The 13407-nt window shown below is 43.0% G+C and overlaps 1 protein-coding gene across 1 annotated transcript; it reads left to right on the top strand.

Annotated features, from left to right (window-relative positions):
• Window positions 1-376: 376 nt before the first annotated feature.
• Window positions 377-8493, top strand: cdk7 (cyclin-dependent kinase 7). Its single transcript, XM_029716826.1, has 12 exons — window positions 377-489; window positions 899-958; window positions 2171-2204; window positions 2444-2511; window positions 2792-2860; window positions 5121-5231; window positions 5998-6116; window positions 6216-6315; window positions 6633-6719; window positions 6850-6999; window positions 7260-7404; window positions 8040-8493. Exons 1-12 carry the CDS (start codon window positions 424-426, stop codon window positions 8066-8068), a joined length of 1038 nt encoding a protein of 345 aa, XP_029572686.1. The 5' UTR covers window positions 377-423; the 3' UTR covers window positions 8069-8493.
• Window positions 8494-13407: the final 4914 nt, after the last annotated feature.

Here is a 13407-nt window from a genome sequence, read left to right as displayed (position 1 = left end):
ATATAGCTTAGTAGAAACCCCTCCCCCCGGCTTAGACAGGGTTTAGACTTTTTTTAAACAGAACATTTAAGGTTCTTGGACTAAATAGTAACGTTAGGCTTCTTTAGTCCAATAATGGGCTAGGACAGATCCAGATCCACAGTCCCCTCCCTGATTTCATCGTGGGTGACAATAATTTGCCATATTACAAGTGCGTTTCTCTTTTTGACAAAAGATAGAATATCTACACACCTATCGTTACTATTTGTTTTGGGGGTTAGATCATATAATCACGTCGATATCAGTCTTCAGGTTAATAGTAACCAACAGATGACGCTGTTGGTCACAAATCAACACTCAAAACGATGATTGTTTCACCCGGAAATACTTATGGACCTTTAACAAAGCCGGAAGTTGGAGAAATTTCAGTTTGAAATTGCGATCATGGCGCTTGATGTAAAGTCCCGAGCAAAAAGATATGAAAAACTAGATTTTCTGGGAGAGGGTCAGGTAATGAGAAACAGTATTCTCTTGCCAAAGTAGTGTTTTGCTTATGAGCCGCTTTGTTTGGCTTAACGTTAGCGCTTTATAGATTCAGAGAAAACTAAAGCTCGATTGCTAGCTGCTACGTTATACTATCCTAGCTAGGAAGCAGCACAATGAGCTAGCCATGGCACGAGTTGTGATACGTTGCCGGTTTCTGCAAAGGCAACAGCTTCAAAATTACAGCATTTAAAAATCCGTCGGATGATAACTTGAATTAACTAGCTAGCAGTAATTCATTAGTTAACTGTGTTTAAGCTGTGTTTGTTGACTAGCTAACTACATTTATCTGCTTGTCACTTTTGAAGTTGATGGTAACGTTAGTTTCACTCTGTTTTACTTATCAACGAATGTTGTTCTTCCTGCCTTCCCACAGTTTGCCACTGTTTACAAAGCCAGGGACAAGACCAACGACACAATAGTTGCCATCAAGAAGGTAAAATCCCTAAGATCTGGGATGAATGGTTCAGGATCAACAAAATGCATTCTTAAAGAGGGGAAAATGAGATCTAATTTGGTTTTGTCTAACAGGATGGTCTGAATGGTGCATCTGTAGCATTTCGTGAGAGTCTTAGGGGCCAAGCCGACTTACTTTATCCTCCTAAGGTTGAAGGGGCGCTGTTGTTTTTTTTCCACCACACTGTCTGTGAATGGACCATTTCACGTTGTCAGTGATGTGCATGCTGTGGAATTTGAAGCTTTTCACCCTCTCCACTATGGCCCTGTGGATGGGGGCGTACTCTCTCTGCTGTCTCCTGAAGTCCACGTTCAGCTTCTTAGTTTTGTTGAGGGAGAGGTTATTTTCCTGGCATTTCTCCGCCATGGCTCTCACCACCTCCCTATAGGCTGTCTCGTCGTTGTTGGTACTCAGGCCTACCACTGTTGTGTCATCAGCAAACTTGATGATTGAGTTGGAGATGTGCGTTGCCATGCAACCATGGGTGAACAGGGAGTACAGGAGGGGACTGAGCATGTAGCCCTGTGGGACCCCCATGTTGCAGCGGTGTTGTGCCTATCTTCACCACCTGGGGTTGGGCTGTCAGGAAGTCCAGGACCTAGTTGCACAGGGTGGGGTTCAGATCCAGAACACCATACGGTAATCGCCCTCTCTGCCACCATAATCATAAAAAAAATTCAGCTGGTTGTTCAGTACCGTTTCCGTTAAATTCAACGTTGCACACCGTTCTGTCGTACTGAACACACCCCTGATTCAAAGGGTGTGACATTTCAAAACACTTCCCCGATAGGATACACTTGTGCTTCCTTGCCAGGAGGAGGTGGTTGAGGAGAGGAGGACACTTCTCTGTTCGCTTATCAACAAATTGGCACTCCTACATATGGCTTCCATTTTCCCGGTCGTGGAGGAGGAGAGGACTGACTTTTGCCCAGTTGAGAATCTTCCAAAGTACATTGCCAGCAGCAGCAATTTTTTCTGCATAATGTTTTTGTGTAGGCCTTGTAGGGTATAATCTGGGGGCCGGGGAGAACAGGATGCTACGGGCAGACAATATGCAAATGAGCTACGACCAGGATTACACCATGCCATTTAATTCATCATGAAACTGTTGATTTCATATCCACACTTTAAAACTATGGTGGTTTGATTATAATGTACACTATTGATAGTGTGTGCTGTTTCTCCTGACAGATCAAAGTTGGACACAGAACAGAGGCTAAAGATGGTGAGTGTGTGTCCACTCACCCCAGTACAGGAGCTTCAGTGGTTTAGTTTCAAACTTATGTATGGGGTGGTTTTCTTGATTCAGATTAACTTACTCCTGGACTAAAAAGCAAAGTCAGTGGAGAATCTCCATTAAAATGTTGTTTTTTTTTAAGTCAAGGCAATCTTTGTCTGGAAAAGCACCCCATGAAGTTTGATTCCGAATATTTGTCTCATGTTTGTTGATCATGTATCTCTCAGGCATCAACAGGACAGCCCTACGAGAGATTAAACTACTGCAGGAGTTAAGTCACCCAAACATTATTGGGGTAAGAATGGAACTAAACTACTGTTTTAATGGAAACTGTCAGTAGTAATATTAATGCTTTCCTGGTAGAGCGCGGAATCAGTTTCACCATCAGTTACATTTCTGATCATTTAGAGCTCATTTGGATATTAATCCATATCCAAAGCATCCTTTCTAAACTATCTTAATTATCTTGCTCACCATCACCTGTACTGTGAAATTGTGTAACGTTCTCAAAGAAATATCATGTACAGTATATCCCTACATTTACATCACCGTGTGTCCATATCTTTGTTTCTCAGCTGCTTGATGCATTCGGGCACAAATCTAACATCAGCTTGGTGTTTGACTACATGGAGACGGATCTGGAGGTAAGACTGAGCTTTATGTTTTGTTCATATTGGGCTGGTTTCCTGGACACAGATTAAGCCTAGTCCTGTAATAAACAGCTTGCTTAATGGAGAATCTCCACTGAAATAGCGTTTTAGTCCATAAGCACGTTTCCATCCACAGTTTTTATGCGATTGAAATCGCACTATATAAAAAAAGATCCGCCAGCGGTGAAGGAAACAGGACATTACGGTACAGTTTTCTAAATGCAGACAGATCATTTGTTTTTTCCACATGGTGAGATCTTTTTGTGTCGGTAAAATTAATTATGTGAGAAATGGCCTTTATGGGCAAATGTTGATATAATAACAATCATATCAAAGTAAACTTGGAGTCTTGTGATGATATGGTGTGTGTGGTCCTCCCACAAGGATTTAGAAAAACCATGCAGTTTATTACAGATTAAATAAATGAGGAACTTCACAGGGGGGTGAAAGTGCACGGTGATGAGCTTGATGCTCCTTTCCAATAAATATCGAGGGTCTTATTCTGGTGACATGATAATCGATGCTTGACTGCCGTTTTGACAAATACAAATATTCTCACTTTATCCATAATAATATCATAATGTAGACTAGTCTACCCGCATAGCCTATCCACACTGTATCTGTGAGCTGTTAGCTAGAGTGCACGTCCCAAGACCAGAGTAGGTACATTTTCTATTTAACGCAACAATGTTTGTGACAAAACTATTGTTGGAGTTGAAAATGCGATTGAACTTTACATTTTTATTCGGTACGTGAAAACATAAGCGGAAAAGGTCAATTTTGCGTGCAGAATGTCATCACACACTGATTTTTATCCGCAGCGAGACAGTTTGGTGGAAACCCACCACTGGTGGGAAAATGGACATATTTTCTTTATGCAGTTTTTAAAATATTAGCATGAAAATCTGTTGCCAATTGAATGGAAACCTAGCTCATGACGAGGATTAATCTGTGTCCAGGAAACTGGCATCTTAAATGCTGTCTTTCACAGCTGTATTCTTTATAAAATGATTTATATGTCTGAGGTTTTGACTAAAGTATTCCACTCTGAAACCATATAACTTTGTGAAATGTATTAGAATTATAAGACTATAATAATGTGTTAAACTATAATCCAATACTGTGTGTGAGTAGACTTTAAGACTAAGACACTGTTACTATTTCAAAATGAACAGGGCATAGTTGATAAGACGACCTTGTGAAAGTAACAGGAAAATGGGCCTCCCTGAGTTAGGGAGGGTAAACAACTGCCCGAAAACGGCTAGCGGCAGCTAGGGTATGTGTACGGTGGAAAAATACAGCTGCCTAAAGCGGGGTGGAGTTCTCTACTGATGTGAGTTAATTTGTGTGTGGTAATATAAAAGGCTGTGTGCGTTATATGAATTTTGGAGCTCTCGTAAATAAACATCCAGATTATTGTAGGCCGGGTCTCAGTCTGTTTCCTTCAACCGGAACATTACACCTTCTGGTATACAAACTGAGTAGTTAAATTGAAGTTTGGTTTCAGAACATTGATAACTTAATTCCCGTATCAATTCTAAAAGTGGCTTTGGACACTAGAGGCAACTACAGGGATACTCCATTTCTTACCAGAGAGAGAAGGCAGTACTTGGGCCTCATGGGTTAATACTCAGTCTGAAGATCCTTTTGGATATGCGAGAGGCTCCCTTTACAGACTAGTGCTCTGTTCATTCTGAGAGCTCTCTGTGATGTCCTCCCTGAGGCACAGATGGGTTCAGTCAAACTGAACATCAAAGACTGCCCAGAGAGAACCAGAGAGAGGGAGCAGCCTGGGAGCTATGGTATTAGTTGGTTTCTATCTCTCTCTGAGGAGTTCTGTAGGGCCAGCTCTGGCCCTGGGGGACAAATCTCTCTCTCTCAGCCCATCCCCATTTCTCTCGCCATCTCCTATTTACTCTGTATTTATGGGAGTCTGTGGCTGCCCGATGGCTTCAGATGAGTGTCCAGTTTCACTGCCAGTACCTCAAACCCAGGTAGAGAGCAGGAAAACAGACATTATCAGGTCATAGACAGACAGAGAGAGAAAACGCACAGAGGTCTGACATATGAGGTTTTGATAGCCTTTCTACGTATAGAGATGTTGAGCTGAAATTATTTTCTGACATCTGTCAGATCAGCTTGTGCTTTCCTGAGAGAGGTTTTGTTGTCTGTTAACCTGAAGCTGTGGCGTTAAAGTGGGTTGTAGACTATTGAGACTGACATCCCTGGTCTAATTCCCTTTCCTGTGTTCTAGGTGATCATCAAAGATACCAGTCTGGTTCTGACTCCAGCCAACATCAAAGCCTTCATAGTGATGACTCTACAGGGCCTGGAGTACATGCACCACCACTGGGTTCTGCACAGAGTAGGTTAACACACACCTTCTCAAAGCATGCTCATACAATACACACCTTCTCATAGGTGCCTGTGTGAGATAATGTTAGGGGCAGTAGACTCAACTTCAGAATCTGTTTGTAACTGTAAAACTCCAAAATATATACATATACTGAACACAAATATGGGGTGGTGTGGTTACACATGGGTTGCAGTTGTGAGGCCGGTTGGACGAACTGCCAAATTCTCTGAAATGACGTTGGAGTGGACTTATGGTAGAGAAATGAACATTCAATTCTCTGGCAACAGCTCTGGTGGGCATTTCTGCAGTCAGCATGCCAATTGCACACGCCCTCAAAACTAGAGACATCTGTGGCATTGTGTTGTGTGACAAAACTGCACATTTTAGTGGCCTTTTATTGCCCCCAGCACAAGGTGCACCTGTGTAATGTTCATGTTGCTTAATCAGCTTCTTGATATGCCACACCTTTCAGGTGGATGGATTATCTTGGCAAAGGATAAATTGTATTTGCTCCATAGTAAAATACTGTCTCTGTGTGTAGTTATATTTGCTCCATAGTAAAATACTGTCTGTGTGTAGTTATATTTGCTCCATAGTAAAATACTGTCTGTGTGTAGTTATATTTGCTCCATAGTAAAATACTGTCTGTGTGTAGTTATATTTGCTCCATAGTAAAATACTGTGTCTGTGTGTAGTTATATTTGCTCCATAGTAAAATACTGTGTCTGTGTGTAGTTATATTTGCTCCATAGTAAAATACTGTGTCTGTGTGTAGGATCTGAAGCCCAATAACCTGCTGCTGGATGAGAATGGTGTGTTGAAGCTGGCTGATTTTGGTTTGGCTAAAGCCTTCGGCAGCCCTAACAGAGTCTACACTCACCAGGTAGTTACCAGGTAGGTGTCACTCTAACTCCTTTTCAAAGCCTTTGTCCATTTAGTAAAAAAAAAAAAATTATGCACTGTGTTTGTGATGCAATTTTTGCGCTCTCTCAGGTGGTATCGTTCTCCAGAGTTGTTGTTTGGTGCCAGGATGTATGGGGTGGGCGTCGACATGTGGGCTGTGGGCTGCATCCTTGCAGAGCTCCTCTTAAGGGTACACACACAAAACGACTCAATTTGTCTGTATAATGGTACAAAAACCGCTGTGAAACTAGACGGCTCAGATTCATCGAGATTACGAAATTGTCTTGTCTCATGGTGACATTTTGATCTAGACTGAGCGTTAAGGTTCGAGAACTGTATTGTCAGACACACATCTTTCTGTACACACTAAGCTTGTGTCCCAAATGGAACCCTATTCCCTATATAGTGCACTACTTTTGTCCAGGGCCCGTAGGAATATGTTGCCATTTGGGACTGAGCCCATGCTCACTGCATGTTTGCGGTGTAACACCCTCTGTCTCGCTCCAGTTACCCTTCCTAGCTGGAGACTCAGATCTGGACCAGCTGAGTAAGATCTTTGAAGCTCTGGGGACTCCTACAGATGACACCTGGCCTGTGAGTACTCGTCTGTGTTTTCTGTATCTGCAGGTGTGCTTATTTTAAAACGAAGCATCTGCTTTAAAATACCTGGTTCCTCAATACTGAATTGTGGATTGAAATAATGCCTTCGTGTTTCCATCTCTAGGGGATGAGTAGTCTACCTGACTATGTGTCGTTTAAGTTGTTTCCTGGTACTCCTCTGGAACACATCTTCAGTGCTGCAGGAGACGACCTGTTAGAACTACTACAGGGTCTATTCACCTTCAACCCTTCCACACGCCTTACAGCTACACAGGTATGTTGGTGTGCTGTGGCACTCCGTGTCTTTCACAAGTTACTTAGTTTTTTACATGGTTGTATTACCCTGCGGATTATATGCACCCCTAATGGCATCCCATTCCCTATATAGTGCACTACTTTTGTTTTTGACCAGAGCCCTATGGGGAATAGGGTGCCATTTGTGATGCAGCCTTAGTTCAGCTTCTCTCTGTGTATATTCATTGCTGTTTCTCCTAGCTCTAAATCCCCCCCCCCCTCCACCCCCCTTGTCTCCAGGCTCTAAAGATGAGGTACTTCAGTAACAGACCAGGTCCGACCCCCGGGCACCAGCTGCCCCGGCCCAACTCATCAGCAGAGGCTCTCAAAGAGAAGGAGAACCTCACCATCGGAATCAAGAGGAAACGAGACGGACTGGAGACGAGTAAGTAACACACACACACACACACCCCCCCCCCCCCCCCCCCCCCATAGGAGTCAATAGCACAGGCATCATTATTCTATCATACATGGTTGTGTTTGACCATGGTGTTAATGACATTGGGGAAATATTATTTTGCTTGCTTATTTAAACTGATGGTTTGGCTTGTACAATGGAGTCAAGGACTGGTTTCCAGATTTGGTGGGGCCAGAAAGCAGCCCTCCCATTCCGAGAATGCATACATCATTTTGTACTGTGACCAATTAAATGAAATGAGAAACACATCTCACACTGTCAGAGCAACGTGTTGTTACTTGCATAGACCTGGAATCCCATTTAGATTCCGAGCCCAGTTATTAAAAGGGTGTCAGCGGTAAAAATGACTGGTATAGCAACCCAGGACTAGAACACACAGTTGAAAGGGTGGTGGCAGAACATTTTACTGCAACAGAAACCGTGTTACTGGGAGGTTCCAAGCAGTGGTTTGGGAACTATTATGGTCGACTGGGCTGTATATTATAATACTCTGAGCTGAGCTAGATTTAGAAAGAGGCTCTGGGTGCCGGAATGTGAATTTAGTTGTTAGCAGATGGTGAGTCTGTATGTACATTAAAGCAATGGTTGTTTTTCCTTTTCAGGCACCATAAAGAAGAAACTGATTCTGTGAGGGGGGGGTTGATTCAGTGGAGCAACATGACCACTCCTGCTGTTGAACTTAGTGTGGTTCATTGGACTCGGTAGAAGTTGCCCCTAACCAGTGGTCCAGGGTCATTTTTCTTTCTTTCTTCATTTGGTGTTAGATAATCTGATCCTAGATCAGTGGTTAAGGGGCAAGTACTTCTACCTCCAGTGTGGTCTAATGGTCCAGCTGTGAAGACCTCCAGTGTGGTCTAGAACAGTGGTTCTGGATATTCTTCATTGCAACAATGATTTCTGAGCTCTGTAAGAGCCTGCTACATTAGAACTATTTATGTGGTCGAGGAAAAAAGCAGCAAGACGTGCTTTTCGTTATGATACATTTCATAGATTTAGTTTCATTTGTTTATTTTTTTGGTGTAAGTGATGTAGGATAATAAATAATTCTGTCTGAGATGATGCTCTTGTTCATTTGGTTGACACCTCTGAAATAACGTCACACCTCGACTCTTACCCAACTCGCGTCACAAAGAAAGCTGTTATGAAGTATCGCATTTGCTAACATTTTTTTTCATGAATTTTATGAAAATTGTTTGTGGAACATTTTTGTGGAATATAAAATATGGAACTTGTGTTTGGGAATTGTCATGTCACCTTTCCCACTCTCTCTAGTTTGGGTTGGCATTCACCCCTCATGGAGGGCAGTGCCCTTACTGCTCTGAATGATTACACTTCCATCCACCCACTACATAAAGTGACTCTGAAACCTGATAAATGTATAAAGAATAAACCTTTTCTTGTTGTGTACGTGCGAGAGGTGAGGAAAGCAAAGAAACACTAAAGTATATAACACTATGTATGTGGACAGCCCTCCAAATTAGTGGATTTGGCTATTTCAGCCAAACCCGTGACAGGTGTATAAAATGTTGCACACAGACAAACATTGGTAGTAGAATAGCCTAACTGAAGAGCTCAGTGACTTTCAACTTGGCAATGTCATAGGATGCCACCTTTCCAACAAGTCAGTTCGTCACATTTCTGCCCTGGTCAACTGTTATTGTGAAGTGGAAACGCCTAGGAGTAACAACAGCTCAGCTGTTAAGTGGTAGGCCACACAAGCTAACAGAACGGGACCGCCGATTGCTGAAGTGCGTAAAAATCCTCTGTCCTCAGTTGCAACACTATACCGAGTTTCAAACTGCCTCTGGAAGCAATGTCAGCACAAGACCTGATCGCCAGGAGCTTCGTGAAATAAGTTTCCATGGCCAGGCAGCCGCATACAAGCCTAAGATCACCATGCGCAATGCCAAGCGTCGGCTGGAACGGTGTAAAGCTTGCCGCCATTGGACTCTGGAGCAGTGGAAGCGCGTTCTCTGGAGTGGTGAGTCACGCTTCACCATCTGGCAGTCCGACAGACTAATCTGGGTTTTGCGGATGCCAGGAGAACACTACCATAGTGCCAACTGTAAAGTTTGGTGGAAGAGGAATAATGATCTGGGGCTGTTTTTCATGGTTCGGGCTCCTTAGTTCCAGGGAAGGGAAATCTTAACACGACAGCCTACAATGACATTCTAGACAATTCTGTGCTTCTAACTTTGTGGCAATAGTTTGGGGAAGGCCCTTTCCAGTTTCAGCATGACAATGCCCCTGTGCACAAAGCAAGGTATATACAGAGGTGGTTTGTTGGGATCGATGTGGAAGAACTTAACTGGGCTGCACAGAGCCCTGACCTCAACCCAATCAAACACCTTTGGGATGAATTGGAACACCGACTGCGAGCCAGGCCTAAACGCCCAACATCAGTGCCCAACCTCACTAATGCTCTTGTGGCTGAATGGAAGCAAGTCCCTGCAGCAATGTTCCAACATGTAGTGGAAAAGCCTTTCCAGAAGAGTGGAAGCTGTTATAGTAGCAAATGGGGGGGACCAACTCCATATTAATGCACATGATTTTGGAATGAGATGTTTGATGAGCAGGTCATGTAGTGTGTGTGTATATAATGTAAAACTAAAAATACACAGTTTAGTCTGCAATGAAAACCCAACCAGAAGGAGAATCTCGCAAAGAAATGTGTGTGTGTGGACAGAAAAAATGGATACCGTCGACAGGGTTTGATTAGATTTTGATAGTGTGCAAGTTCATTTTGCATGGCCCGGTTCCCCGGGTGGGTAGAGATTTCACTTTAGGACCAATAGAATGGCATGAAATGAGCAAAGCCCTGCACACCCTGGGGCACCGAGCCATGCAAAACAAACTTGCCCATTGTGTGTGTGTGTGTGGGAGGGAGAATGTGTGCGACAAGGAGACGTAATGCCTCCAGGGCAGACGGTGGCACAGTTCAGCTCCAGTCTGACACCAGTGTGCCACCAGCAGTGCTGTATGTCAACAGTCTAAAATGACCTCCTGTCCCCTAGGGCTGGGAAATTCTATGGTCTTCACAATACGATATTACTACAATACTTACGGTACCAGTCAAAATTTTGGACACACTTATTAATTCAAGGGTTTTTCTTTATTTGTACTGTTTTCTACATTGTAGAATACTAGTGAAGACATCAAAACTATGAAATAGCTTGATGACAGCTTTGCACACTCTTGGCATTCTCTCAACCAGTTTCACCTGGAATGATTTTCCAACAGTCTTGAAGGAGTTCCCACATATGCTGAGCACTTGTTACCTTTTCCTTAACTCTGCGGTCCATCTCATCCCAAACCATCTCAATTAGGTTAAGATCGGGTTATTTTGGAGGCCAAGTCATCTGATGCCGCACTCCACCACTCCTTGGTTAAATAGCCCTTACACAGCCTGGAGGTGTGTTTTGGGTCATTGTCCAGTTGAAAAGCAAATGACAGTCCCACTAAGCACAAACCGGATGGGATGGTGCATCGCTGCAGAATGCTGTGGTAGCCATGCTGTTTAAGTTTGCCTTGAATTCTAAATAAATCACTGACAGTGTCACCAGCGGAGCGGTAGGTAGCCTAGTGGTTAGAGTGTTGTTGGATCGAATCCGCAAGCTGACAAGGTATAAATCTGTCATTCTGCCCCTGAACAAGGCAGTTAACCCACTGTTCCCCGGTAGGCCATCATTGTAAATAAGACTTTGTTCTTAACTGACTTGCCTAGTTAAATAAAGGTTAAATGTAAAAAAATATATATTAAACAGCAAAACACCATCACACCTCCTTCTCCATGCTTCACGGTGGGAACGACACGTGGAGATCATCCATTCACCTACTCTGCGTCTCACAAAGACACAGCGGTTGGAACCAAAAATCTCAAATTTCGTCTCATCAGACCAAAGGACAGATTTCCACCAGTCTAATGTCCATTGCTTGTGTTTCTTGGCCCAAGCAAGTCTCTTCTTATTATTGGTGTCCTTTAGTAGTGGTTTCTTTGAAGCAATTCAACCATGAAGGCCTGGTTCACGCAGTCTTCTCTGAACAGTAGATGTTGAGATGTGTCTGTTACTTGAACTCTGAAGCATTTATTTGGGCTACGATTTCTGAGGCTGGTAACTCTAATGAACTTATCCTCTGCAGCAGAGTTAACTCTGGGTCTTCCTTTCCTGTGGCGAATCTCATGAGAGCCAGTTTCATCATAGCGCTTGATGGTTTTCGCAACTGCACTTGAAGAAAGTCCTTGAAATTTTCCGGATTGACTGACCTTCATGTCCTAAAGTAATAATGGACTGTCATTTCTCTTTCCTTATTTGAGCTGTTCTTGCCATAGTATGGACTTGGTCTTTTACCAAATAGGGCTATCTTCTGTATGCCACCCCTACTTTGTTAAAACACAATTGATTGACTCAAACTCATTAAGGAAAGAAATTCCACAAATTTACTTTTAACAAAGGCACACCTGTTAATTAAAATGCATTACAGCTGCAAGTCTCTTGGGGTATGTCTCTATAAGCTTGGCACATCTAGCCACTGGGATTTTTGCCCATTCTTCAAGGCAAAACTGCTCCAGCTCCTTCAAGTTGGATGGGTTCCGCTGGTATACAGCAATCTTTAAGTCATACCACAGATTCTCAATTGGATTGAGTTCTGGGCTTTAACTAGGCCATTCAAAGACATTTAAATGTTTCCCCTTAAACCACTCGGGTGTTGCTTTAGCAGTATGCTTAGGGTCATTGTCCTGCTGGAAGGTGAACATCCGTCCCAGTCTCAAATCTCTGGAAGACTGAAACAGGTTTCCCTCAAGAATTTCCCTGTATTTAGCACCATCCATCATTCCTTCAATTCTGACCAGTTTCATAGTCCCTGCCGATGAACAACATCCCCACAGCATGATGCTGCCACCACCGTGCTTCACTAAGGGGGATGGTGTTCCCGGGGTGATGAGAGGTGTTATGTTTGCGCCAGACATAGCGTTTTCCTTGATGGCCAAAAACCTCAATTTTAGTCTCATCTGACCAGGGTACCCTTTTCCATATGTTTGGGGAGTCACCCACATGCCTTTTGGCGAACACCAAACACGTTTGCTTATTTTTTTCTGGCCACTTCCGTAAAAACCCAGCTCTATGGAGTGTATGGCTTAAAGTGGTCCTATGGACAGATACTACAAGCTTTGCAGCTCCTTCAGGGTTATCTATGGTGTCTTTGTTGCCTCTCTGCTAATGCCCTCTTTGCCTGGTCTGTGAGTTTTGGTGGGCAGCCCTCACTTGGCAGGTTTGTTGTGGTGCCATATTCTTTCCATTTTTTAATAATGGATTTAATGGTGCACCATGGGATAATCAAACTTTTGGGTATTTTTTTATAACCTGAACTGTACTTCTCCACAACTTTGTCCCTGACCTGTTTGGAGAGCTCCTTGGTCTTCATGGTGCTGCTTGCTTGTTGGTGCCCCTTGCTTAGTGGTGTTGCAGACTTTGGGGCCTTTCAGAACAGGTGTATATATACTGAGATCATGTGACACTTAGATTGCACACAGGTGGACTTTATTTAACTAATTATGTGACTTCTGAAGGTAATTGGTTGCACCAGATCTTATTTAGGGGCTTCATAGAAAAGGGGGTGAATACATATGCACGCATCACTTTTCAGTTTATTTTTTGTATTTTTTGAAACAAGTAATTTTTTTTATTTCACTTCCCCAATTTGGACTATTTTGTGTATGTCCATTACATGAAATCCAAATTAAAATCAATTTAAGATTGTAATGCAACAAAATAGAAAAAAATGCCAAGGGGGTGAATACTTTTGCAAGGCACTGTATACTACAAACTCCAGAGGTGCCTTATTGCTATTATAAACTGGTTATCAATGTAATTAGAGCAGTAATAATACTTTTTTATCATTCCCATGGTATACGGTCTGATATACCACGGCTGTCAGCCAATCAGCATTCCGGGTTCGAACCACCCAGTT

Source organism: Salmo trutta, chromosome 27 (genome assembly GCF_901001165.1).
Source record: "Salmo trutta chromosome 27, fSalTru1.1, whole genome shotgun sequence".
NCBI lineage: Eukaryota > Metazoa > Chordata > Actinopteri > Salmoniformes > Salmonidae > Salmo > Salmo trutta.
The sequence above is the reverse complement of the archived record's forward strand: the minus strand, read 5'-3'. Positions and strand labels throughout refer to the sequence as shown.